This window comes from Astatotilapia calliptera, chromosome 23, assembly GCF_900246225.1.
Source record: "Astatotilapia calliptera chromosome 23, fAstCal1.2, whole genome shotgun sequence".
Classification (NCBI taxonomy): domain Eukaryota; kingdom Metazoa; phylum Chordata; class Actinopteri; order Cichliformes; family Cichlidae; genus Astatotilapia; species Astatotilapia calliptera.
This window is the reverse complement of record NC_039323.1, coordinates 21,686,731-21,709,653: the sequence shown is the minus strand read 5'-3', so window position 1 is coordinate 21,709,653 and position 22,923 is coordinate 21,686,731. Positions and strand designations below refer to the sequence as shown.

General features: G+C 41.8%; 3 protein-coding genes and 2 non-coding genes across 6 annotated transcripts; 4 read left to right on the top strand and 1 right to left on the bottom strand.

Annotated features, from left to right (window-relative positions):
* Positions 1-652: 652 nt before the first annotated feature.
* On the top strand, positions 653-725 carry trnar-ccu (transfer RNA arginine (anticodon CCU)). The gene has a single exon. It is a non-coding gene; the product is annotated as a tRNA-Arg (tRNA).
* Positions 726-731: 6 nt separating this feature from the next.
* Positions 732-803, top strand: trnam-cau (transfer RNA methionine (anticodon CAU)). Its single transcript has one exon. It is a non-coding gene; the product is annotated as a tRNA-Met (tRNA).
* A 2,862-nt stretch (positions 804-3,665) lies between these two features.
* Positions 3,666-12,110, top strand: LOC113016393 (cyclic AMP-responsive element-binding protein 1-like). Of its 2 annotated transcripts, none has more exons than XM_026159206.1 (8): positions 3,666-4,061; positions 4,968-5,065; positions 7,553-7,699; positions 7,810-7,910; positions 8,123-8,262; positions 9,728-9,901; positions 10,012-10,165; positions 10,260-12,110. In XM_026159206.1, exons 2-8 carry the CDS (start codon positions 4,979-4,981, stop codon positions 10,402-10,404), a joined length of 948 nt encoding a protein of 315 aa, XP_026014991.1. In that variant the 5' UTR covers positions 3,666-4,061; positions 4,968-4,978; the 3' UTR covers positions 10,405-12,110. The 2 variants fall into 2 exon arrangements, with proteins under 2 accessions (XP_026014991.1, XP_026014992.1); XM_026159207.1 differs by lacking the exon at positions 3,666-4,061 and adding an exon at positions 4,068-4,228.
* On the bottom strand, positions 12,108-14,201 carry mettl21a (methyltransferase 21A, HSPA lysine). Its single transcript, XM_026159208.1, has 3 exons — positions 13,759-14,201; positions 13,561-13,672; positions 12,108-12,549 (listed from the first exon to the last, which is right to left on the bottom strand). The coding sequence occupies exons 1-3, from the start codon at positions 13,939-13,941 to the stop codon at positions 12,152-12,154; spliced, it is 693 nt and encodes a 230-aa protein (XP_026014993.1). The 5' UTR covers positions 13,942-14,201; the 3' UTR covers positions 12,108-12,151.
* Positions 14,202-14,768: 567 nt separating this feature from the next.
* On the top strand, positions 14,769-21,987 carry LOC113016672 (cyclin-Y-like protein 1). The gene is made up of 10 exons (XM_026159674.1): positions 14,769-15,788; positions 15,995-16,069; positions 16,160-16,194; positions 16,338-16,438; positions 17,449-17,484; positions 19,474-19,525; positions 19,607-19,726; positions 19,836-20,002; positions 20,926-21,088; positions 21,279-21,987. Exons 1-10 carry the CDS (start codon positions 15,629-15,631, stop codon positions 21,393-21,395), a joined length of 1,026 nt encoding a protein of 341 aa, XP_026015459.1. The 5' UTR covers positions 14,769-15,628; the 3' UTR covers positions 21,396-21,987.
* The last annotated feature ends 936 nt before the right edge of the window (positions 21,988-22,923 follow it).

Here is a 22,923-nt window from a genome sequence, read left to right as displayed (position 1 = left end):
TGGATTCTTCTGCATCAATCATTCATTCATGGGTGGCTGTAGCTAAGGAGGTAGAGCAGGTAGTCTACCAATCAGAAGGTTGTTAGATGGCCCGTGACCTTATATTGCATTATTTTCATTGTAGGTTGAATTACCTGAATTGCATGTGAATCTGAGCACGTGGCTGGGGTTGCCATGGATACTGGGCCCCCCACAGTTAACTCATTGTCATGTTCAAGAAACCACTTTGAGATGATTTGAGCTTTGTGACATGGTGTGTTATCCTACTTGAAAGAGCCATCAGAACATGGGTACACTGTAGTCATAAAGGGATGGACATGGTCAGCAACAATACTCAGGTAGGTTGTGGCATTTTAACAATGCCCAGTTGGTACGAAGGGGCCCAAAGTGTGCAAGAAACCCCTTTCACTGTCTTAACTCTTTTTGACATAAATGAAGCAAAATGCTTCAAAGATTCTTTAAGAGTTCAAGCTTAATGTAACTAGAGCCGGTGATCCAGAGCTTAGTTACTCTCTGGTCCTCGTGTGGTTTTATGAATCTCCATAGACAACAGAAACACCACCAAACAAATAGCAGCTCCATTGTGCTGCTATTCACAATGGATCAGCTGTACACTAAACAATATGCAGTATGTTTGGGTTCACTGCGTGCAGCCCCAGTGGCCTAATGGATAAGGCACTGGCCTCCTAAGCCAGGGATTGTGGGTTTGAGTCCCATCTGGGGTGCCTTTCAGCAGAGTGGCGCAGCGGAAGCGTGCTGGGCCCATAACCCAGAGGTCGATGGATCGAAACCATCCTCTGCTAAGATTTTTGACAGCTAGAGTTCCTACATACACTCACATATCATATCTAGTACCTGGTTGGAGTCTCCCTTAACTCTTCTTGCCATAAATTGAACAAGATGCTGGAAAAATTCCTCAGAGATTTTTGTTCCACTACATCCCAAAGGTGCCCTATTGGATTGATATCCGGTGACTGTGGAGGCCATTTGAGTACAGAGAACTCATTAACATGTTCAAGAAACTAGCTTGAGATGATCAGACCTTGGTGACATGGTGTGTTATCCTGCTGGAAGCAGCCATCAGAAGATTATCACTGTGGGGATACACTGTGTGATGGACATGGTCAACAACAATACTCAGGTGATGATGCTCAGTTGATGCTAAGGAGCCCAAAGTGTGACAAGAAAATATCCCCCACACTATTAAATCGCCACCCAGCAAGATGGATTTGTGCTTTCATGTTCTTTACACCAAATTCTGACCGTACCATCTGAATGTTGAGTCTCTTCAAAGCAGGGGGTGTTTTTCCTGTCCAGTCTGATTCTGGTGAACCCATGTCAATTTTAGCCTCGGTTTGTTGTTCTTAGTTTACAGGTGTGACACTCTAGTCTGTTTCTTTCAACATCTGACATATTTTGTTGTGCTCTTCTGCATACCTTGGTTGTAACGAGTGGTCATTTGAGTCACTGTTGCCTTCCTATCAGCTCAAAGCACTCTGGTTATTCTCCTAGGACCACTGACATCAACAAGGCATTATCACCGAGAGAACTGCTGCTCACTGGATATTTTCTCCTATTTGATCCATTCTCTATAAATCCTAAAGATTGGTTGTGTGGAAAATTCCCAGTAAATCAGCAGTTTCTGAAATGCTCCAACAAAGTCCCTTAAATCTCCTTTCTTCTCTATGCTGATGCTCAGTATGAAACTTAGCAGGTTGAGTTGCTGATGAGCAATTGGCTGATTAAATATTTGCCGGACCAAGCAGTCCAATTTGTCCATGCCTAATAGACCTTTAATGGCATCCACCATTGTAACGACAAGGATACAGATATGAAGGGAAATAAAGTAAAGAGTAACAGATTCCCTGCTAAATAATTAGTCAAGCAACTAATCACCATCATTAAATAATTCAGTTTTTCTCCCTGTCTGTAGCAACATTCAGTAATGTGACTAATACATGTGTCAGAAAGAATGATGCAAACAAGCAAACTGTGATAAAAAAAAAAAATCTTGGAAATATTCAAACTGTCGTGCACATGCTTGATTTCATGTTCTCTCGGTGCGCTGTGTGTGTGCGTGTCATCTGTTTCTGCAAATGCAAAACAATCACAGGCATATAAAGAGACTCATTTTCTCAGAAACACTACACACAATCCTAAAGATGCACAGCTTGCAAAGCCCAGTGTACATTCATTGATAACTAATGAAGCCTACCTGCTGATGCAGGCTAATTACGGTTTGCTAAGGCTATCCTATGGTGGTGGTCATTATCAAGGGAAATCAATGTCCAATCAAGTCCTTAACGGGGACTCTGGATCAGATAAAAAAGGCCGCTTTGTGACAAATATTTATTACATTTGCTATGAGAGGTTTTAATAATGAATAGGTGACTGCTGGTTCATTACTGGTGCTTGGAAGGTTTTCGCTGGCAGCTTCTATTCGGGCTGATTTTATGGCAAAGGACAGGAGATTGGTTTGGTCAGCAGTGCATATGTTTACACCAGTGGCGTAGTCAATCACTCAATAGGTGAAGATGCGTATGTTTGACATCTGTGTGTGTGTGTGCTTGTGCGTATTAAAAGGCCTCCGAAATGACCTCGCACATAGAGATTATAGCCATAAATTGGTCTGAAGTCTCATTTCCCCCACAGGATTTTGACCACCTGCCACAGCTTTGAACCCGTTTCACAACAGCTCCCGTCCCTGCGCTCAAAGTGACAGAGTTAATGAGTACATTTTATGGCAGGAGTCAACGACCAAGGAGAAGCAAATGTGATGCGAATGAGGGCGGTTGTAAATAAGTATAATAAGTAAAGCGGGTACGACAAAGCAGAGTTTTCTCATTAAAATCAAACTGCTGTTTGGTGGTACGAAGCTGAAACCACTGTTAGCGCTAATCAAATTCACAGATAACTAATCATATTGAGCAACAATAAAAGGAAACGTGGCCAAACATAACATTATGGGAGCAGCGTTGATGCTGAAGGTGGAGCTGGAAAAGAAATTAAGAAGGATTTTGCTGCCACCGTGTGCACTGCAAGAGAAATGCAGTCAGTAAACTGTAAATGTATCCATGTTTTATAAATTAAAACGAACATTGAATTTTATAATCAAATGAATAGAAAATAAAACAAATTTAAAAGTAAAGAGACATTTAATTTAATAAAAAGAAGAACTAAAAATAAAAAGAAATTGATTGGTTTGGTCTATCACCTTTTCAAACTTCCACTGAACACATGCGTCATTGTGCTGCTCCCTTTAGGGTGCATTGTAAAGTCCCTTTTTCGCTCTAACTGAGCATGTCTCACTACCCATTCACATCCAAGTGCTTTCTATCTAACACACATACTCAGATGAATGCATCCGGAGCATTCAACAGCATTCATAGAGAGACAGAAGATTTGTCCAATATCAAGAAATCATACCAACGGGTGGACAAAGCTGGTTTGAAAGAGAGCAAAGAGGCACTGAACATGGCAGCACAGGAACAAGCTCTCAGCACAACATCCATAGAGGCTGCGGTCAACCACACTAGGCAAGACCCCAGGTTCATGCTGTGCAAAGATGCCCCTGAGACAATGCAGCACATAACAGCAGTGTTCAAGATGCTAGCAGGCAGCGCAAACCAAATGACTGCCCTTGTATACAAAATGGGATTAATAATATTCACATTGCTATATATGTTGTCCTACGTATTCCATTTTATGCATTTTAATCATCTCTCCAACCTTTTTCTATTAAGCCAGTCGCAAATTCATGAACGGAAAACACTGCGCATGCTCGGACAAGTTCAGGCAGCCGTTTTCCTCGTCAATCTCCGTGGCTTCCTACCCCCTCCCGTGTCCTTCGGTAGTTTCCGTAAACTTCCGCCCCTCGCCGTGTCCACTCGAGTCCTTCCGGAGAAGCTGATTTTTCGTTGTCGTCGTCTCCCTCGTCCTCCTCTCCGTGTTGTTGTTCTCGGTGACGCGACGGAGGTGTAGCCTGACGCGGTCTCTTACGTGTCGGTCTGAATAAAAGTGGAGCTCCGTAGACCCGGGAGTGACGAAGCGAGTCCGTGTTGGTAAGAGGATACGCATCCGATGTTTGCTAAACAGATAGATGGCTGCCCAGAGAGGTTATTTGCGCCAAAATATCCGCACAGAGCCAACAAAGAGATCATGGCGGCGGTGTTGCAGAGGCTCACAAAATGAGTCAGTCTCTGCAAGGCTCGCAACACAGCAGACATAGGTATTAATGTGGGAGTGGGCTTGGATCTTTTTTTTAATCAAACTTCTCTAGAAATAAGTCACAGAAGCAGCTAGCCACTTAAAGTTACAACCACGTCACCTGAAACCAGTGTTTAATATTAATTTAAAAAAAGCAACATCAGTGAATTAACTAGTTAGTGAAAGTGGTGTCTCCTAGTTGCAAAAAAAAGCATACAATGCAGACATTTCCCTCCATAAAAACCCACAGCTAGCAACCTAATGGAAATTGCTAGTGCAGACTTGTTTGGACTACAAGTTTCTCCTTTCAGCAAAGCCTTAAAAAGCGACAGGATTTGAAATTAAAGAGCCGAAATTGAGACACGATAAATGTGAAGTTTGTGTTGCACTCCCGTTAGCATGTTAGCATGCTCATTGGAGCTCATTCTGCCTGAGAGCTAGCACGCTAACTCTTAACTTGGTAACACTAGCCTTAGCTTTAGCCTCCGGCGTTAACTGCAAGCGTGAGCCTGGATAAACAAGCGGCTCATTTCAGTTCGCGTTAATGTTGTTGAGCCATAAGTATAACGTTCCGTCTTGCGTCATTTTTAAAATAATTTCGGCTAAAAAGGAAACAGTTGAAAATGAGCTATATGCTAGCATGTTAAGCTAAGCCACACCCTCCTTTAAGACCGAGCAAGTTTTTGAATGAGTCTGGTGTTCCCAGCATGCTGTTGCATTCACAAATAAGCCGTTTCTCACTTTTGTTTTCCCTCCATCAGCCAGATTTTAAATGACCATGGAAGCGGCTGCAGACACACAGCAAAGTGGTGAAACGGCTGTTTCGGAGTCTGAGGCCCAGCAGATCACCTTGGCACAGGTAGTACTTTTTATTCTCATGCAGAGAGTGCAGAACTAGTGCAAGGAGTATGAATTTAAGTTTTAATGCTCGACCATTTTCAGTTTGCGTGAAAATGCTACGTTTCAAAGTTTTGTGCTGTGAGATTTTGGCTTGTATATCAAATACTACAGGTGAGATTCAGCAAAGACCCCATGATATGATATTGTAGCAGTTTATGCAGTTATGCTGAGCATTGCAATAACAAATACTGTGATTGTGACTGGAAATTATGCCGTCAAAGTTGAAACTTTGTAAATATCTGTATTATCCAGTAAGATAAAATTATCAGTCTGTTATCTGTCTGTAAGTGAATGTGGTCAGTCTTTCTGATAATACAACAGTTAACTGAGATAAGTGTGTTGCTGTCTACAAAGTCAGAAATTCTGAAATGCTGATTAAATGTAAGTTTGCTCGGCTAGCTTTATCTCAGGATCATGCATGAGATGAGCCTACGGTAGCTCGTAGTGTTCTCCAACTATTTTAATTAATTAAATAAAATATTGATATTTGGTGTCCCTGTATTGATGTTAGGGCTGCACGATTTTGCATAAAATGAGAATCAAAATTTTTTTGGCTTAGAATTGAGATCACGATTCTCTCACGATTTTCTTTTCCAATATAAATATTTATTGCACTTATTAACTGCACATCAACTTCGCAACAGTTGAAACTGAACATAAAAACAATAAATAAACATAAAAACAACAAATGTCTCACGTTTTGTTGTTGCCGCAAAATGTTGTACTGCTTGAAATTCCATCTCAACCATTGCTCGACACTGCGTGTATAGAGCAGGTAGTGCAACAATAGAAAAAATAGTTGCGGGACGGCACAGTGTAGCATTTGTCTAGGGCATGGCTATTCAACTACGAAGTTAGTTGGGCCAGATTTTCAAACCGAGGAATTTATCTGGGCCAGATTTTTTTTTTTTTTTTTTTGAAGCCAGTAAGCAGCAGATCATGATCAATTTCAAACCCACACAACTGTATTGAAAAACAAGTATTTTTTTTTTTTATTCCTTTTCTCCTGTAAATCTGGTGACCGCTCACAAATGCACACCAATAGGTCCATTTAAAAAAAGGGAGCTATAACTAAACTATTTTTTGCACATTTGAAATAATAATAACTAAAAACATTTTGATAATCTCTTGGGCTGTACAGGACCCTCACCATGGTAGTACAACTCCGGTTGTAAGATTATTAAACTCGGTAAAATGAATAAGTATTTGTCAGTCCAGGCAGGGTTAAACCGACAGTTTTCATTGTCAATTTTGCGCTTTTGGAGTGAGAAAGACATGCTGTTGTCGCATCATATATTACGATGATTGTTTAATATGTTTACATCACGGTGCATTGTGGGTTAAATATTGCTAGGCTACTAGGAGTGTTGCATTCACAGTCTACACTACACTGTAGGAATTTTTAATTTTTTTAAAATTGATTAATGAATTAATTTTTTGCGTTTTCTCTGTGTTTCTGCCAGGACCACAGGCAGGGCCACTCGCAGGTTGCTTCTGGGCCGCATTTGGCCCGCGGGCCGCCATTTGAATAGGCTTGGTCTAGGGTGTTGATCATTTTCCTAAATCCCTGGTTTTGCACAGTGTTGATGGGAGCCATATCTTTGGTCAGGTGATAAGTGATAGCCTCCGTAATTTCTTTGTGCCTGCGGGAGTTCGACGTGTATAGGGAAGCGCTGTATAAGGTTCCCGTTATTGGTGTTTGGGTGGTTGACCGGGACGGATTTACTCCTGTCACTTTCTCGTCATCCCTGACGTGCTCTCCGTTGTTTTTTCCCTGCTAATTTTAGCATCACACGGCACAGCTTCTGTATCACGTGGTATAAGGCTCCGCCCTTGTCATTTGTTGAGCAGGAAGAGTGAGCGCTTGTTTTCATGCAGAGTACGTCCCGGATCAAAATGCGGTACAATCGCCGTCGTCTTTTTTTTTTTTTTTTTTTTTTTTTTAAATCGTTGTCATTTGGAAATGAGATCGCACATAAGTATGAATTGAGATCGCGATTTTCTAACGATTAATCGTGCAGCCCTAATTGATGTATTATCACCATGCAAACCGTCACAATACTAGGCTGTATCTGCTGTACCAAATTACGTATCCTCATTCATGATTCAAGAAAGTGAAAATTTAAAGCTTTTCTCTTTAGTGGTCCTTGAGATATTCATGTTTAAACACGACCTCAGATTTCAGGGTGTGAAAAAACATACCTGAAGTGGGTCAATGGACCATTTTTAAAATATGTATATATCTTGGAAAGTATTTGGTATCTTACATATCCAAACTTAGCACCACGAATTGTTTATATAGATCTAAGAAGGTCGAGCAGAAGGCCCATGTGGATTTGAGATGGGATTGAGATTGAGGTTACCCAAGAGTAAAATAATACCAGTTGCTGTGGGCTGTTTGTAACTATGCACATGTGTGGTTATACAATGTGTTTTATATTTTCAGGCATCCATAGCAGCAGCCCAGGTGTCCTCCAGTAGTCCCACAGTCACTCTTGTCCAGTTACCCAATGGTCAAACAGTCCAAGTGCACGGTGTGATCCAAGCCGCTCAGCCTTCGGTCATTCAGTCCCCACAGGTGCAGACGGTACAGGTAAGAGGAGAGGGGAAACTTAATCTTGCAAGTAGGGGATATGAGCTGAACATGATGGCTTTGAAGTTTGTAAATGAATTCAAATTGAATTTGAGATGATTTCCTTACAGATTTCGACTGTCGCTGAGAGCGAGGACTCTCAGGAATCTGTCGACAGCGTGACAGATTCTCAGAAGAGGAGAGAGATTCTGTCCAGGCGGCCTTCCTACAGGTCTGTGTGACACGCTGAGAAACTGCAGATGCAAACAGCATCTCCTTAATCTGTACTGCTTCCATTTTGTGTCTGTATGACGTGTTCAAAGCTTAGAAGACAATGACTGACACTCTTTCATTTTTATCAGCTATAAATAGACTATTTGCAGATATGAAACGAGGAGAAAATAAAAGGTTGCTAAGATTTTTCTGCAAATGTTCCTCTTACAGAAAGATCTTGAATGACTTATCATCAGATGCTCCGGCAGTGCCTCGAATTGAGGAAGAGAAATCAGAAGATGACTCAGCCCCTGCTATCACCACGGTCACCATGCCCACTCCCATCTATCAGACCAGCAGTGGCCAGTACAGTAAGTACTTTGAGACACAGATAGCTGGTGGTTTTTGTTAAAAATAAGTAGGTGTTAACGTAATCGAGCATTCTACTTCTGCTGTCGTGCAATGAGACTATTTAAATTCACTAAATCAAATGACCAGATTAAGCAGACAGGGAACCTATTATGCTTTTTCTACATGCTGTTACAGTGGTGGATGATCATGTTAAACAAGTAATCCCAAACCTGTTTTTCAGGGATTGCCAATCAGAAAAAGGCCACATTTGATGCTTTGATTCAGACCCTGTTTATTTATTTATTTAATTTTTTTTTTGCCTGTCCCGTTTGGCTCTTTTGCCATCAGAATTGTTGTCTAAAGGCGAAGAAAGATGCCCAACGGATTTACTTTACCAAATTGACCATCCCAGCCTTGCCGTAATGGTCCATTTGATTCACCTTTTGTTTAATTTATTTTTACTTGCTGAATACGGGACAGACTTGACTGGGGGAAAGAAGGGGAGAAAGAAAGAGGGAAAGAAAAACAGCTGAGAAGAGGGACGGGGGAGAAGGGCAAAAAACAAAAACCAACAGAACGGGCAGGGGAAAAAAAGAAAATGCATATATCGATCACCTGTTGAGAAAGAAAAAAGAAAACAAGCAGAAGAGAACAAGAGTAATAGAATAAACAACATCACAATGATATATGGGAATATGACAGTAAATACTAAATGTTAAACATTATTGTGCAGCACATAAGATCAACAGAACACAGTGTGCTTTGAGGTAGGAGCCAAAAAGGGTGTAGTTTGTGGGTGTGATCACCCGTGTGTACACCTGTGAGCATGGACGCGCTTGTTTTTTTAAAAGGTTCCTTCATGTAATGATCTGCTAGAGGGTGTGGGGGGGGCCACAGCCCCGTCCTCCAGGGCATGAAGCAGGTATGGAGGAGATCAAAACTCCAGACATCCAGAGGCCTCCAGAACACAAGAGACCAAGGAAGACCAACAGAGGGGCAGCCGCGCCACTGTCCCAGAAAGAGCTGAGGAGAGTCCCAGATGAGGGCTCACTCAGCAGCCGCGGAGCAGAAGCCAGGGGGGGTTGCAGTGACGCGCCCGTGAGCTCCGCCGGCAGCCAGCTGTGCCTGAGTGACCGAGCCCCAGGCCGAGAGGCCGGGGGCACCCCACCTCCGAAGTGGCCCGAGTGAGCCCCAGGCTCCAGGCCCCGATTCAGACCCTGTCTAATGTTTCCAACATTAAAGACCAGTGTTAAGATTATCCTTGACCTGTACAGACTTAATGCAGTTTAGAAAACCTGTGGATATTGTGAATGAATGATGTTAAGTCCAGTATTTTCCTTCTTTTCCTCCTACAAAAACAGTATTTGTGATATGACAGTTTGTGTGGAGCCCCATATCCAGTAATGTTTACAGTATTGGATGGAGGAGAACAACACAGAAAGCAATTGGTTAAAAGTCCTAATGCACAATTTTATCCTTCTGCAGTTGCCATTACCCAGGGTGGAGCCATTCAGCTGGCCAATAATGGCACGGATGGCCTGCAGACGTTCACCATGGCCAACACTGCTGCAGCCCAGCCTGGTGCCACCATCCTGCAGTATGCTCAGACCAGTGATGGGCAGCAGATCCTCGTGCCCAGTAACCAGGTGGTCGTGCAAGGTGGGAAAATGGTTTCCACAGTGTTTAGAAGTGAAGTTCCACAAAACCTACACTATTTGTAAAGCTTTGCTGAATGAAGCACTGACTGTTTGTCTATCTTTGTTCACCAGCTGCTTCTGGTGATGTCCAGGCCTATCAAATCCGCACAGCCCCCACCAGCACCATCACTCCTGGGGTGGTCATGGCAACTCCACCCACAATCAGCGGATCAGGAGCCACTGAGGAAGTCACACGCAAACGGGAGGTCCGACTGATGAAAAACAGGTATGGCGAGGTTAATTAGTAACTCGTACTCAATTGCTTCTGTAGGTGTCAAGCTGATGTGAGCTTCATGTACCCGCATCCTCTTGTCTCACAGGGAGGCAGCCCGCGAGTGCCGTCGGAAGAAGAAAGAGTACGTGAAGTGTCTGGAGAACCGCGTGGCCGTGCTGGAAAACCAGAACAAAACCCTCATCGAGGAACTGAAAGCCCTCAAAGACTTGTACTGCCACAAATCAGAGTAGAATACACCTGCCGGTGGCTTGACAGGTGATCCCCAGCACTTGTGTACAGAGACTCAGCACAGAGCCATGCATCTGGATGCGCCCTCCTCTTTTCTACTCTTCTGCTTTCTTTTTAAAAACTGCTGAAAAATGTGTGAACGTGACTCACCAGGTATAAAAAAAAACAAAACAAAAGCCCCATCCCACTTTGGTAAATTGAAACCTTGTCCCATTTGGGCAATTTAAAACCCCCATCCCATTTGAGCAATTTGAAATCAACCACCAGTTTTCCCCCATTAAAAGGATCAGGCGGTGCTCACAGTGAACGTGGAGGAGACTGCAACTTAAACAGGGTCTGCGTGGCAAGGTGACAGAGCAGGGAAACTAGCTGTTATCGCCAAGGACACCACCGAAGGGAAGCATTCCAGTCACTGGTGCCCGGACTACCCGGGCAACATCACCAGCAATGGGGGAACTGACCGCAAGCACCACCGATAATGATGATGATGATGGAACTTTTTTCTTTTCTTTTCCCTTTCGGAGAGTATAACTTCACGTGAAACATTTCTATCTGTAACTCTCGAATTAACATCTGTTACTTATTAATGCTTATACTTATAGGTGGCCTGTGTCTTGGACGTTTTTATCTTTTAAGATGTGTGTTTTGGTTTGTTCTGAATTAGATTGTGCTTCTACAATGCCATGTTTCTTTTTTCTTTGTTTTACCCAAGTATATTTTTGCTTTTATACAACGTGAACAAAAAACTAACCATTTAGTTGTAAAATGTTTTTTTCATGTTAACTGCAGCACAGTGAGGAGATGGTAAAAGTTGGGCAGCAGTGAAGTTGGGGGGGGGGGGACTTTTTGTCTTCATTTTTTTTAAAACTTCAGAGACATTAAGTGGAAAATTGCGTAATGGTGTCCTGTTAATTACCAGATTTTGGTGGTAAAAACAAACAAAGGCAAAATAGGCCTTCGACAGTACAGGAAGTGGGAATAACGGATAAATAAGCTGCTGCACGTTTATCAGAGATTATATACTGTAAGCAAAACCTTTTTCTTTTTTCTCTCTCTCTCTCCATAGACTCATGGATTATTTTTGAACAATAACCAAAAACTTAATGAGCCTTACTTGTTATGCAATGAAAGAGTTTTTAAGCAGAATTCAGAGACAAGTGGATAAAGCACTGGAATCATGGAATTACATCAGAGGGGGGAAATTTGCCATACCGGGCCCCTCTGAGGCCTCGGTCACCGTCTCTTAATTCTGTTTATAGTAATATGAGCTAGCATGTGCACTTTCTTTGCATTTACAATCCTTCAGCATTTCACCGCTTTCTGGGTAAATCTACCACTCATCTGCAGTTAATCAAATGTTGTTGCATCAATGTGTTTGATCACTTCTTTTTTTTTGTAAATGGAGCATCAAAGCTCACCAGATACAACTCAACTGCACCCACTTTGTGAAATGACTGTAAGATCAGGTGGTGTTGGTGGTTCTAAAAGAAAATATTTTTGTGATAATGGGATGCCATATTGTATTCTTTAGGTATTATGTATAGTCATGATATAGTATGCTTTTTATGTTGCTTCTCGTTTATTTTTTTTGTATTCACTATTTCTAAATGTCAGCAACAACTTGTATAATAATACAGTGCATTACGTTAGAGCTATTCAGATATGACACTTTTGGCAGCTGTTAATAAATGTGTTTCTGGTAATCTGATTTTAAAACATTTTATTTCATATATTAAAACGAACAAATGGTCACAAGTCTCTCTTCCGTGTCAGTTTGCAAGCTTTGTATAGGTGTATGTCTCTTTGTTTGTCGTAGTGGACTTCTTCGACGGTGAAGTGCTGCTTAAGCATGCCTAGGAAGTTCGTGTCTCGCTCATAGCGGAGCTTGCAGGCCAGTAACACCACAGTGGCGTCTGAGCTCAGGTGCTCCAGCGTTTCCAGCAGAGGCAAAAATGTGTCCTCCAGGTAAATGATATCCGCACCCAGAACCACATCAAACCCTCTGGCTGGGTATCGCTCGAGGCCCTCGCCCCAGGTCAACTCAGAGACCACCACTGATTGTTGGGAATCTGGGGGCAGGTTTGCTTTCACGTTAGCAGAGAGGAAGTCCAGCGCAGGCTCTCTGTCAGTGATGGTCACTCTGGCACCTAGGGAAGGGTTAGAGTAGGACTATCACAGCTTTCCTTGTTCACCCGCCACACTCTCAAGGGTTTTTGATAGTGCTATGAGATACTGCAAATTTTGGTATCGATCTGATACACAGTAAATACAGGGCCAGTATTGCTGATATCAATATGGATACTTTAAACCTATGAAGGGAGATTATGTAGCGGAGAGTAGTGTGTCATGATGAATCCTGAACAAATTTTAATGACCACTAAATCAATTTGATTTTAATTTTCCACAATAATGAGTTAACACAACAAAAAACACCTTCAGTTTTTGGATAAAGGTGTGCAGATTAATCTAAATATCGATGGTATTAATATCCTTCAATACTAGCCCAATAGGATCGATACATACTGTGACATCTCTGTGATATATAGCCTGTTGCAGCACATTTAAACAACTGAAGCTGACCTACAGTGTTTTAAACACATGCATATTTAAATTCAAGGTCTCCAAAAAACACAGTTTCAAAATACACAAAGTGCTGAAAGGTGTGTTTTTTGTGTTAACTCATTATTGTGGAAAGCAAAAATTTCAGTGATTTAGTGATCATTAAAATGTCATCAGAATCTACTAATTGATGACAATTTATCATAAATAATGACACTGCTCTGACCTTTATATGCTGCCTCCACAGGTTAAAAGTGTCAGCATTGCTGTCTTCAGCATTAGCCCTGTATTTATTTGGTATCACACACGACTAGTTTTGGAGACAAGGAATCCAAATGAGCCTGTCTCTAAAGCATCTTGGGTCAACTTCTGTTGTTTTAATGTGTTATATATGTGTGTATATTTTTCATTATTTTATATTAATTATTTAACACAGTTCTTTTGTGTACATACTGAACTTAAAGGTTTGAAACCAAAGTGCTGATCCTTTTTGGGCTAGTATCGATCTGATACCAATAGCAGCATTGGTACTGATACTACTGATGTTTGGAGTGATCCGACCACCTCCAGTTTTTGGTGGTTAGTAATTATGCACTCACCTAGCAGAGCTGCTACAATGCCCACCAGACCAGTGCCAGCTCCCAATTCAATTGCTTTCTTCCCCTTTAGCTCCACTCTTCCCAGCTCCAAGTACATACACATGACCACCGCCTGGGCAGTAACACAAATGCAATAGTAATGTATAAATCTAATGAAACATGGAGGAATTATTGAAGCTAAGCACTGTTGTAACGTACCGCATCCCACACAACTGCCGCCACACCGAGCTTTTTCCAGTCCTGAGCGAGTCGGAGGTCGCGGTTGGCAAACCTAAACTGTGCTGATGAATTGTGGAGTTTGGAAAGCGCAGGCAATGGGTTTTCTACATAGGGAACGAGAGCCATGTTTGAAATAAATAAAACCCACACTCGTTTACACATGCGCAGTGCGCTCCTCCTTCTTCTTCGACGTTTTCCCTAGGCTGGCTCATTGATTCGTTTCCGCCATCTTCTGGAGTTATTATATAGCTATTATTTAATTCGTTTGTTAAAGAATGTTCTTAGGGTATATGAACCAACTTTTAGCGTTGATAGTTGGCTTGTTTTCTTTAATAAATACTGAAGCGCAAGAGACCGATTCGCTTTCAGGCAACTGAAGACGGCAACCCGTGTTGACGTCAACGAACAAATTTAGCCAATCACGTAACTGCCCAGCTAAAAGTGACCAATGGGAAAAGAGTAAGTCTTTGCGATGGGCGTGTCTGCAAGATTTTCTTAACGGGGTTGTGTTTTAGCTAGGAGGGGGCGTGGTCTGAAAAAACCCGCAGGTCTGTAAAGGTAGCAACACATAGCAGCGATGTAGCTTCCGGTGTACTGAAAATAAAGGGTTTTTGAGCTGCGTGAAGAGACTCACTCTGTGCTGAGAGTATAGACATAAGAAATAAAAAAAAAAAAAAATACATATTTTCATCGAATATGAAAAGGCTGCACAGTGGTGGGTATTTTCTTAGTAAGAACCTGCCACCAATGGCATCTATTGCAGCTACAGGTCCATGGACAACGCATCCACTTAACACACTGTTTGCTGCTACAACTACACATGTTTCTTTTCCAAATATTTATTTATAAGTGACTTATGTATGTATGTATGTATGTATGTATGTATATATATGTATATATTGTACTATTCTTAGTTAGCGTATTGTCTGTCTTGTCTTAATGTTGGTTTAAAATGGAGCACTGTAACAAAAAATAATTTCCCCCAGGGATCAATAAAGTATTCTGATTCTGATTCTGATTCTGATGGACGTTTACTTTGAAAACCTTAAGCAGGAAATTACCTCTGAACTTACCTGCTACGGTCGCTTTGACATCTAAAGCTTGTGTCCCGCTAGTGCGACGAGATGAACGCCACCTCCGGCCACCGCTTTGATACCCACTGGCCGTTCACTTTCCCCGTTTCCTCTAAAAACCCTTCCGGCTGGTGAATTCGCCCGGTACTGTCGCTGAAAGGGCTGCAGCGGTGACACAGACTTGAGCCGCAGTGAAAATGGATTGAGTCACGCTGCTGGAGGAGCCAGCAGTGGATTGAGGTGCGGAAGCTAGCGTTAGCCGGCTAGCCATGGAGGGAGGCAGAGGAACGCCTGACTTCGTCTCATTAGACTGTTTTCCGTAAAATGACTTGGTAGCGGTTATTCTCAGCCCCAAACCATGCAGCCCACGCACGCAGTTCATATTAAAGTGCGCCATCCGTGGGTTGCGCACACACCCTGAATATGTCAGCCGTCCTGCACATACCGCAGATACTTACTTGGCTGTCCTTGCATAGATCCCGTTCTGCTCTGAAGCGAGATCGTTCACTTTGCAGCAAAAACACAAGGGCTGTGCTGGTCCACAACACGCACATTTTCAAATAATCCGAACACTTCCAGGTTGTGATTGAACCCGATCTCGCCAAGGCAGAGCAAAACTAGTGTTTTATGTATTTTTCCTAACAACCCCTTGTAAGGTTTGGCTTAAAGATCTTGCAGACCTTCCTGCAGCTTCAGAATTGCCAGACTAGCAGGTGGTCCCTCCTCAATTGTATGGAAAGCGGTGCTGGCTGTTGCAGGACTTTTGCAGGTCAGCGATGGGAGGTTCGGTGTCCTGCTGCATCTCTCCTGGAGAGAGCCCCAAGATCCACAGGAGAGAGGTGGAGCTGGAGGAGTGTCCCATCACCACTACTGAAGATGTGAGCGAGGACACTGGGACATACCTGCAGCACATCAGCGACAGGGAGCTTCCAGATGGTGTGTGGAGATTAGTTTGCTATTTTTGGAGATGTGATTGCATGCAGTGATGTTGTCCTGTCCTGGTGCCGGTTTACTGCAAGTGATTCAGTTTAAATGTTTTACATGCTTTAAGAGCTGTTTAGCATTAAATCAGCAGCAGCGTGGCAGCTCCTAGACAAACACTGTAGTCTTATATGAAGACTTCTAACACTTTCCTTCTACAGAGCTGGCCCAAGAGGCCAACCCATCCGACCACCCCAGAGCAAGCACTCTATTCCTCAACAAGTCTCAGACAGATGGTCAGTATTTCTCTGGTGCTTTAATACTTTACCCCATTCTCTTCTGAAACTCCTACATCTCTTTGATTTTGTTTTTTTATCCAATTTCAGTCCGCGAGAAAAGGAAAAGCAACTACATGAATCACGTAAGTTACGGCTCTGCGTGTTCTTCGTGGGTCTTTTTGTTGCTGAAATGATTCAGTCATACATCTCATTTCTCTGGGGTTGAATGTGTTTCTATAACCCGTTTTCCCCTCCATTCTGTCTCTAAACATGCTTTCGATGCCAGATGTCCCCGGGACTCCTTTCTAAAAAGTACAGCTCGTGTTCAACCATATTCCTCGATGACAGCACCGTCAGCCAGCCCAATCTCAAGAGCACTATTAAATGGTAAGTGACCGCCCTCACCTCAGTACTGCTGCAAGTGCAAGTACAAAAGAAGTTGGGACGCTGTGTAAAGTGTGAATAAAAAACAGAGTTCAATGGTTTGCAAATTCCACAAACACAGTTTTGACTCACTTTAAAACATTTTAAACTTATCATATGTTTATTTTGAATTTGATGGCAGCATCATGGCCACGTTTAACGCTGTGTAGCATCCCATCTTCTTTTAATAAAAGTGTGGAAACTAAAAAGAGAGCTTTGCTGGACATTTGGGAGAGGAATGATGTCCTGATATAAGATTCTAGCTGCCGCTTTCAGCTGGTGAAAAGTTCAGCATCTGGACTTCTTTACCAGGAAGTCATGCTCTTGTAATACATGCAGTATGTGGTTTAGCACTGTTTTACTGAAATATGCAAAAACCTCCTTGAAGAAGCTCTCTGCACGGCAGCATATCTTGCTCTAAAGCCTTCATATGCGTTTCAGCATTGATGATGCTTTTCCAGATGTCCAAGCTACCAATTCAGTAGGCACTGATAGATACTCCTGTTTTTAATGCAGTGCCACCTGAAGATCATGGGCACTGATTTTTAGCCGTGTCTTTTGTGCACAGATATTTCTTCCAGTTCTGTGAATTGTTTAATATCACTATGTACTGAATATTATTAGATATTCAAAGTCTCCTCATCTGTACATGAATTTGTTCCCCAATTTGTACATAGGCTTTTTTGAGATTACTAAACCTTGGCCCATCTTTACTTCTGAGAAACTCCGTCCCCTTTAAGATCCTCTTGTTATACACAATTATGTTACTGACATGTTGTCAGTCTACTGTTTAATTATTTGCAAAATGTTTCTGTTTGTTTGTCCTGAACTGCAGGTAACATTTAAAGTCACCAAATAGCTGCAGTTGAAAAGATCTAAATATCTATTTGTAAAGTAGAAGTAAAAATAAAAAGCTGTAAAAGGGAAAATCCAGCTCTAGTGTTTTATTCTTTGTTGATTTCTGTCTCTTGCAGTGTTGCACTGGCCATATACTACCACATAAAAAACAGGTAGGGAACGTCAGAAGTATTGTCTCTTGGTAGTGCAACGTTTTCTTCATTGTTGTAACCAGTACTTAGATATTTACAAACATTAGTCATCAAGTTTGTAAGAAAGACTGATTTTAGTACTTAGGCTAATTTTTAATTACTTCATCTAAGTCCTATAGGAAATGCTACTTGCCTTGTCTTACTGCTAAATACATCATGCATGAATGACAGACGTATGCAGAAGGTGGTTATCAACTTAAGTGCCAGATGGGTACAGCTTTTTAAGATCATCACTGGTAATGAGAGCCAGAGATTTTTAATTTTTATTAGTCCTTTATTTATCCAGGTAAAAAATCTCATTGAGATTAAAAATCTCATTTCCAAGAGAGACCTGGCAATTTAGCTCTGATTGACAAACAAACCAGAAGGTGGCTTGCGTCAGGTCAGAATTGCAAAAAAAATAAATAAATAAAAAAAGAGGTTGTGATTGCTTTTTAAAAAAAAAAAAAAATTAACAGTTTTTTTCATCTCATGTCTGCACATAATAGGTTGAAAATTGAGTTCTCTGTTTGCATCATCTCAGTTTGAAATGCAATTTATTTGCATTTTAAATATAGTAACTGTCAAAACATGACTTTAAGGAAAGTAGGAGCTACTTTCCTTAAAGTCATGTTCTTGGAAGTGATCCAAGGATGCAATTTTGCCTAATTTAGGTCAAGTATGGTTTTTGAGTTTTATGGCCAGAGTCATAGCACTTGGTGGTGGCAACTCAAAGAATAGATACAATGTGGTGAAGAAGTATTTGCCCTTTTCTGATTTCTTAGTTTTTTGCATATTGGTCAAACTTACATGTTACAGATCATCAAACTAATTTGAATAATAGACCAACATAGCCTGAATAAATACAAACAAACAGTTTTTAAATGACTTTATTTATTAAGGCAAAAAAGTTATCCAAGCCTACTTCGTCCTCATCATGTGTGGAAAAAAGTAATTGGCCCCACTTGATCCACAGATTGGATCCACAGTGAGAGCCATTATCCAAAAATGAAGAAAACTCGGAACAGTGGTGAACCCTCCCAGGAGTGACCGGCCTATCCAAATGACTCCAAGAGCACAGCGACAGTTTCACTTTTGGGTCACAAAAAACCTCAGAACAACATCTAAAGGCTGCTTTGCTGTTTCAGGACGACTTGCTGTAATTGATGGAACCATGAATTCTGTTCTCTAGCAGAAAATCCTGAAGGTGGATGTCCAACCACAAGTTCATGGCCTGAAGCTCAAGAGCACTTGGGTTATACAGCAGGACAATGATCAGAAACACCAGCGTGTCCACCTGTGAATGCGTCAAAAAAAAAGAGAAAGGCTTTCAGCGGCTTAATTGAAATGCTGATTTAAATCAGATGGCGCTACTTTAGCACAACCTTAAACAGGCCGTTCATGCTAGAAGACCCTCCAGTGTGACTGAATTTAAACAACTGTACAAAGAAAAGTGGAGCAAAATTCCTCCACAGTTCTCAGAAACACTTGATTCCCATTCTTTTGGCAAGAGTGACACAACCACTTACTAGGTTTAGGGGTCAATTCCTTTTTAACATAGGACCAGGCAGGTTTGTATTAACTTTTTTCATTTACCGTAAAAACTAGATGTTAAATGCACTTATTATCTTTAACATTAAAATTTGTTTGATTATCTGAAACATTTAAGTGTGACAAATACACAACAAAAAAACTAAGAAATCAGGAAGGGGGCAAATATTTTTTCACAGCAGGTGGCCAAATTAGTTTTTTGGACATCAGTGAGTCAGATACTTAATAATATAGGAAACAAAATGTTTGTTAACATCAATGCACATCAATGGTTGTAATCTACAAAGTATTTGTAGAACTCAACGAAAGATAAATAACTGTTGTGATATCTAACACCAAGAAACCCCAGTGAATAAGCAATGGTAGTTTCAAACCATGAGAAGTTACATATCACGTAACAGTGGCTTGTTGCATCTACAGAGATTCAAACCGCTCGCTGGATATATTCGACGAGAAGAAGCACCCACTGTCGGTGAGTTGAGGTGGTTGATTACACCAAGCAGTGATATTTGCTATATTAGTGGACCGCTGATGATGACCTTCTGCCCAACAGCGAGAAAAGGTTCCAGATGACTACTCTGTGGTTGACCCGGAACACAAACTCATCTACCGCTTCATAAGAACGCTCTTCAGCTCTGCTCAGCTCACCGCCGAGTGCGCCATCGTCACTCTGGTAAGTTCAAACATCCACCACACTGCAGAGAGTGTTGAATGATGCAAAGAAGTATTGAGAACTATCACCCTTTCTGCTTGTGTGAATGGATGGGTTCCTTCTGCCTTAGGTGTATCTGGAAAGGCTGTTAACGTATGCTGAGATGGACATTTGTCCTTGTAACTGGAAGCGCATTGTTCTTGGTGCCATCTTACTGGCCTCCAAGGTCTGGGATGATCAGGCTGTGTGGAATGTCGATTACTGCCAGATCCTCAAAGATATCACCGTGGAGGACATGTAAGTATTACAGTAGTTTTTGTATAGCACTGCCAGATCTACAAAATGACCTCCAGCATGCCACTCGTGTCAGTGTCTCTGACCAGACCATCATAAATAGACTTAATGAGGGTGGCCTGAGGGCCTGACATCCTCTAGTGGGCCCTGTGATCTCTGCCCGGCACTGTGAAGCCCGATTAGCATTTGCCATAGAGTACCAGAAATTAGCAGGTCCATTACTGGCGCCCTGTGCTTTTCACAGACGAGAGCAGGTTCCCCCTGAGCACGCGTGACAGATGTGAAAGGGTCTGGAGAAGCTGTGGAGAAAATTCTGCTGCCTGTAACATTGTTCAGCATGACTGGTTTGGTAGTGGGTCAGTGATAGTCTGTGGAGGCATATCCATGGAGGAACGCACAGAGCCCTACAGGCTAGGCAACAACACCCTGACTACCATTAGGTATCCTTGGACCCATTGACAGACCCTACGCTGTTGCAGTGAGTACTGGGTTCCTCCTGGTGCACAACAGTGCTTCATGTGGCAAGAGTATGCAAGTAGTTCCTGGAGGTTAAAGGAATTGATACCATTGCCTGGTCCGCACGTTCACTTGACTCCCTGTTTCATTTTCACTTTGAATTTAGCCCTCTGTAGGTTGATTATTTTAATTTCCATCATAGTGGCATTGTGATTTTATTTTCTGAATACCAGTGCATAAGAGTATAGATATCCAGACGTGCTTTTCCCCCCCATTGAGATTGATGCATTTTCAAAGTGTTCCTTTAATTTTTTTAAGTAGCGTAGTTTCTAGTTCACACAGTGCAAACACACGGAAAGTGGGGACCACCTCCAAGAGTTATAGGAAAGCCCTCAGAAGGTTCCTGCAGCCTGGAAAGGACCTTTTGTTTTTTAATAAAAGCTCGTGAACCTTTCCAAACTGTTTTGCAGGAATGAGATGGAGCGTCACTTTTTGGAGCTGCTCCAGTTCAACATTAATGTCCCAGCCAGCGTCTACGCCAAGTACTACTTTGACCTGCGCTCACTGGCTGATGACAACAACCTCAGTTTCCCTCTGGAGCCACTCAGTACCAAGCGGGCCCAAAAACTCGAGGTGAGTAATTTTCCAGGGCTGATTTTATTTTGCAGTTTGGAAATGTATATATTCCGACTGCTGAACTGATTAAGTAAGTGTTGGTAGAACTTGTTATGCTGTGGCTGCTCTGCTTGTTCTGTCGTAACAGTTTGAAACTTCTTCTGATTATTATTGTTTTTTATTGTTCTTATCTTTCTCTTTTTTGTAGGCTATCTCCAGGCTATGTGAGGACAAGTATAAGGACTTGAGTAAATCGGCCATGAGAAGGTCTGTCAGTGCAGACAACCTAGTTGGCATCAAGACTGCACAGGCCGTACTCTCTTAAGTCTGTGACAGCCATCTATCATTGGAGCAGACTGCAAGATCTACAGGATATGATGCCACACATGCTGAGAGACATTTCCAAAGTAGATTGCATTAATATCAGCAGCTGATAAGTTTCATTACAAAAGCTTATGTGCTCATTTTGGAGAGGAACAAACGATTTACCGTAAAGTATCACTACAATATAATGAAATCAGTCTTTATGTGTTCATTACAAGGAACTTTGGCTAACTGCCTTTAAAGCATGGTGATATGGTGAAAAATATGTTGTATTTTAAAGGTGGATGTCTACAGCTGGAAGGAATCAGCATGAAAGCACTACCAGAAGCCACACATAACCTTTTTTCCCGTCTTTTTTTTTTACATTATCCAGTCTTTTGGGGAGTAGGATCTGGCTATGGCCGTCTTCTTCCACCAAGTAAACTCCCTCTCCTATATTCAAATGATGACAGACTGTTTTGGAGCTACCCTGTGGTGTAGTTCTGCACATGGACAAAGAGTAGACTTTATTTTGCTTACTATGTAGGCCCCTATAGCTGTGAAATGTACAAGATTTTATTTAATTTAAATAAATTTCACTTGCTGTTTCAAATTCATGCTGTTTAAGTGGGAAAGTGTATCATGGTGGTTTTTTGTTTGTGGAAGATGTGAGATGTGAGCACAGAGGTGGTGACGGTGCAGAGCTTGCCCACAGCTTTGAGTACCAAACATCACATATTAGGTATAAGTTAATAGCGTAAGATATAAGGTCTTGTGTATAATATGTGGCAGCATGTAAGGAAAAAACAGAGTTTATACAGTAATAACCTAAAAGTCAATATTTGGTGTGACCACTTTTATTCTTCAGCACAGTCTGAACTCTCTTAGGCAGCTTTCTTGTCATTTCGTTAAGTCGTCTTCAGGAATAGTTCTCCAGGCTTCTTGAAGGACATTCAAAGCTCTTCTTTGGATGTTTCTGCCTTTTGTTCTGTTCTCTGTCAACATGATCCCACACTGCTTCAATAATGTTGAGGTCCGGGCTCAGGGAGGCCGATCCATGACTGATAGTGCTCCACTGTGTGATTCTCTATCCAAGTATGATTTTACTGCATTGGCATTTTGGTTTGGGATCATTGTTGTGCTGGAAAATGAAGCTTTTGCCAATCATGTTTTCCAGATGATATTGCACGGTGGATCAATATCTGATGGTACTTTGATAAATTATTAATTCAGAAATTTTGACAAGATCTGCAACACCACTGGCTGACATGCAGCCCTGACAGAACCTCCACCGTGTTTCACAGATGGCTGTAGACAGACAGCTGAAAGTCCGGAGGCATCTCTCAGGTCCTGTGTCAGGTCTTTGCTGGGTTTCTTTCCTGTTTCTTAAGGACATGAATTTATATTCAGCTACTGAATATACAGTGGGGCAGAAAAGTATTTAGTCAGCCACTGATTGTGCAAGTTCCCCCACTTAAAATGATGACAGAGGTCAGTAATTTGCACCAGAGGTACACTTCAACTGTGAGAGACAGAATGTGAAAAAAAAA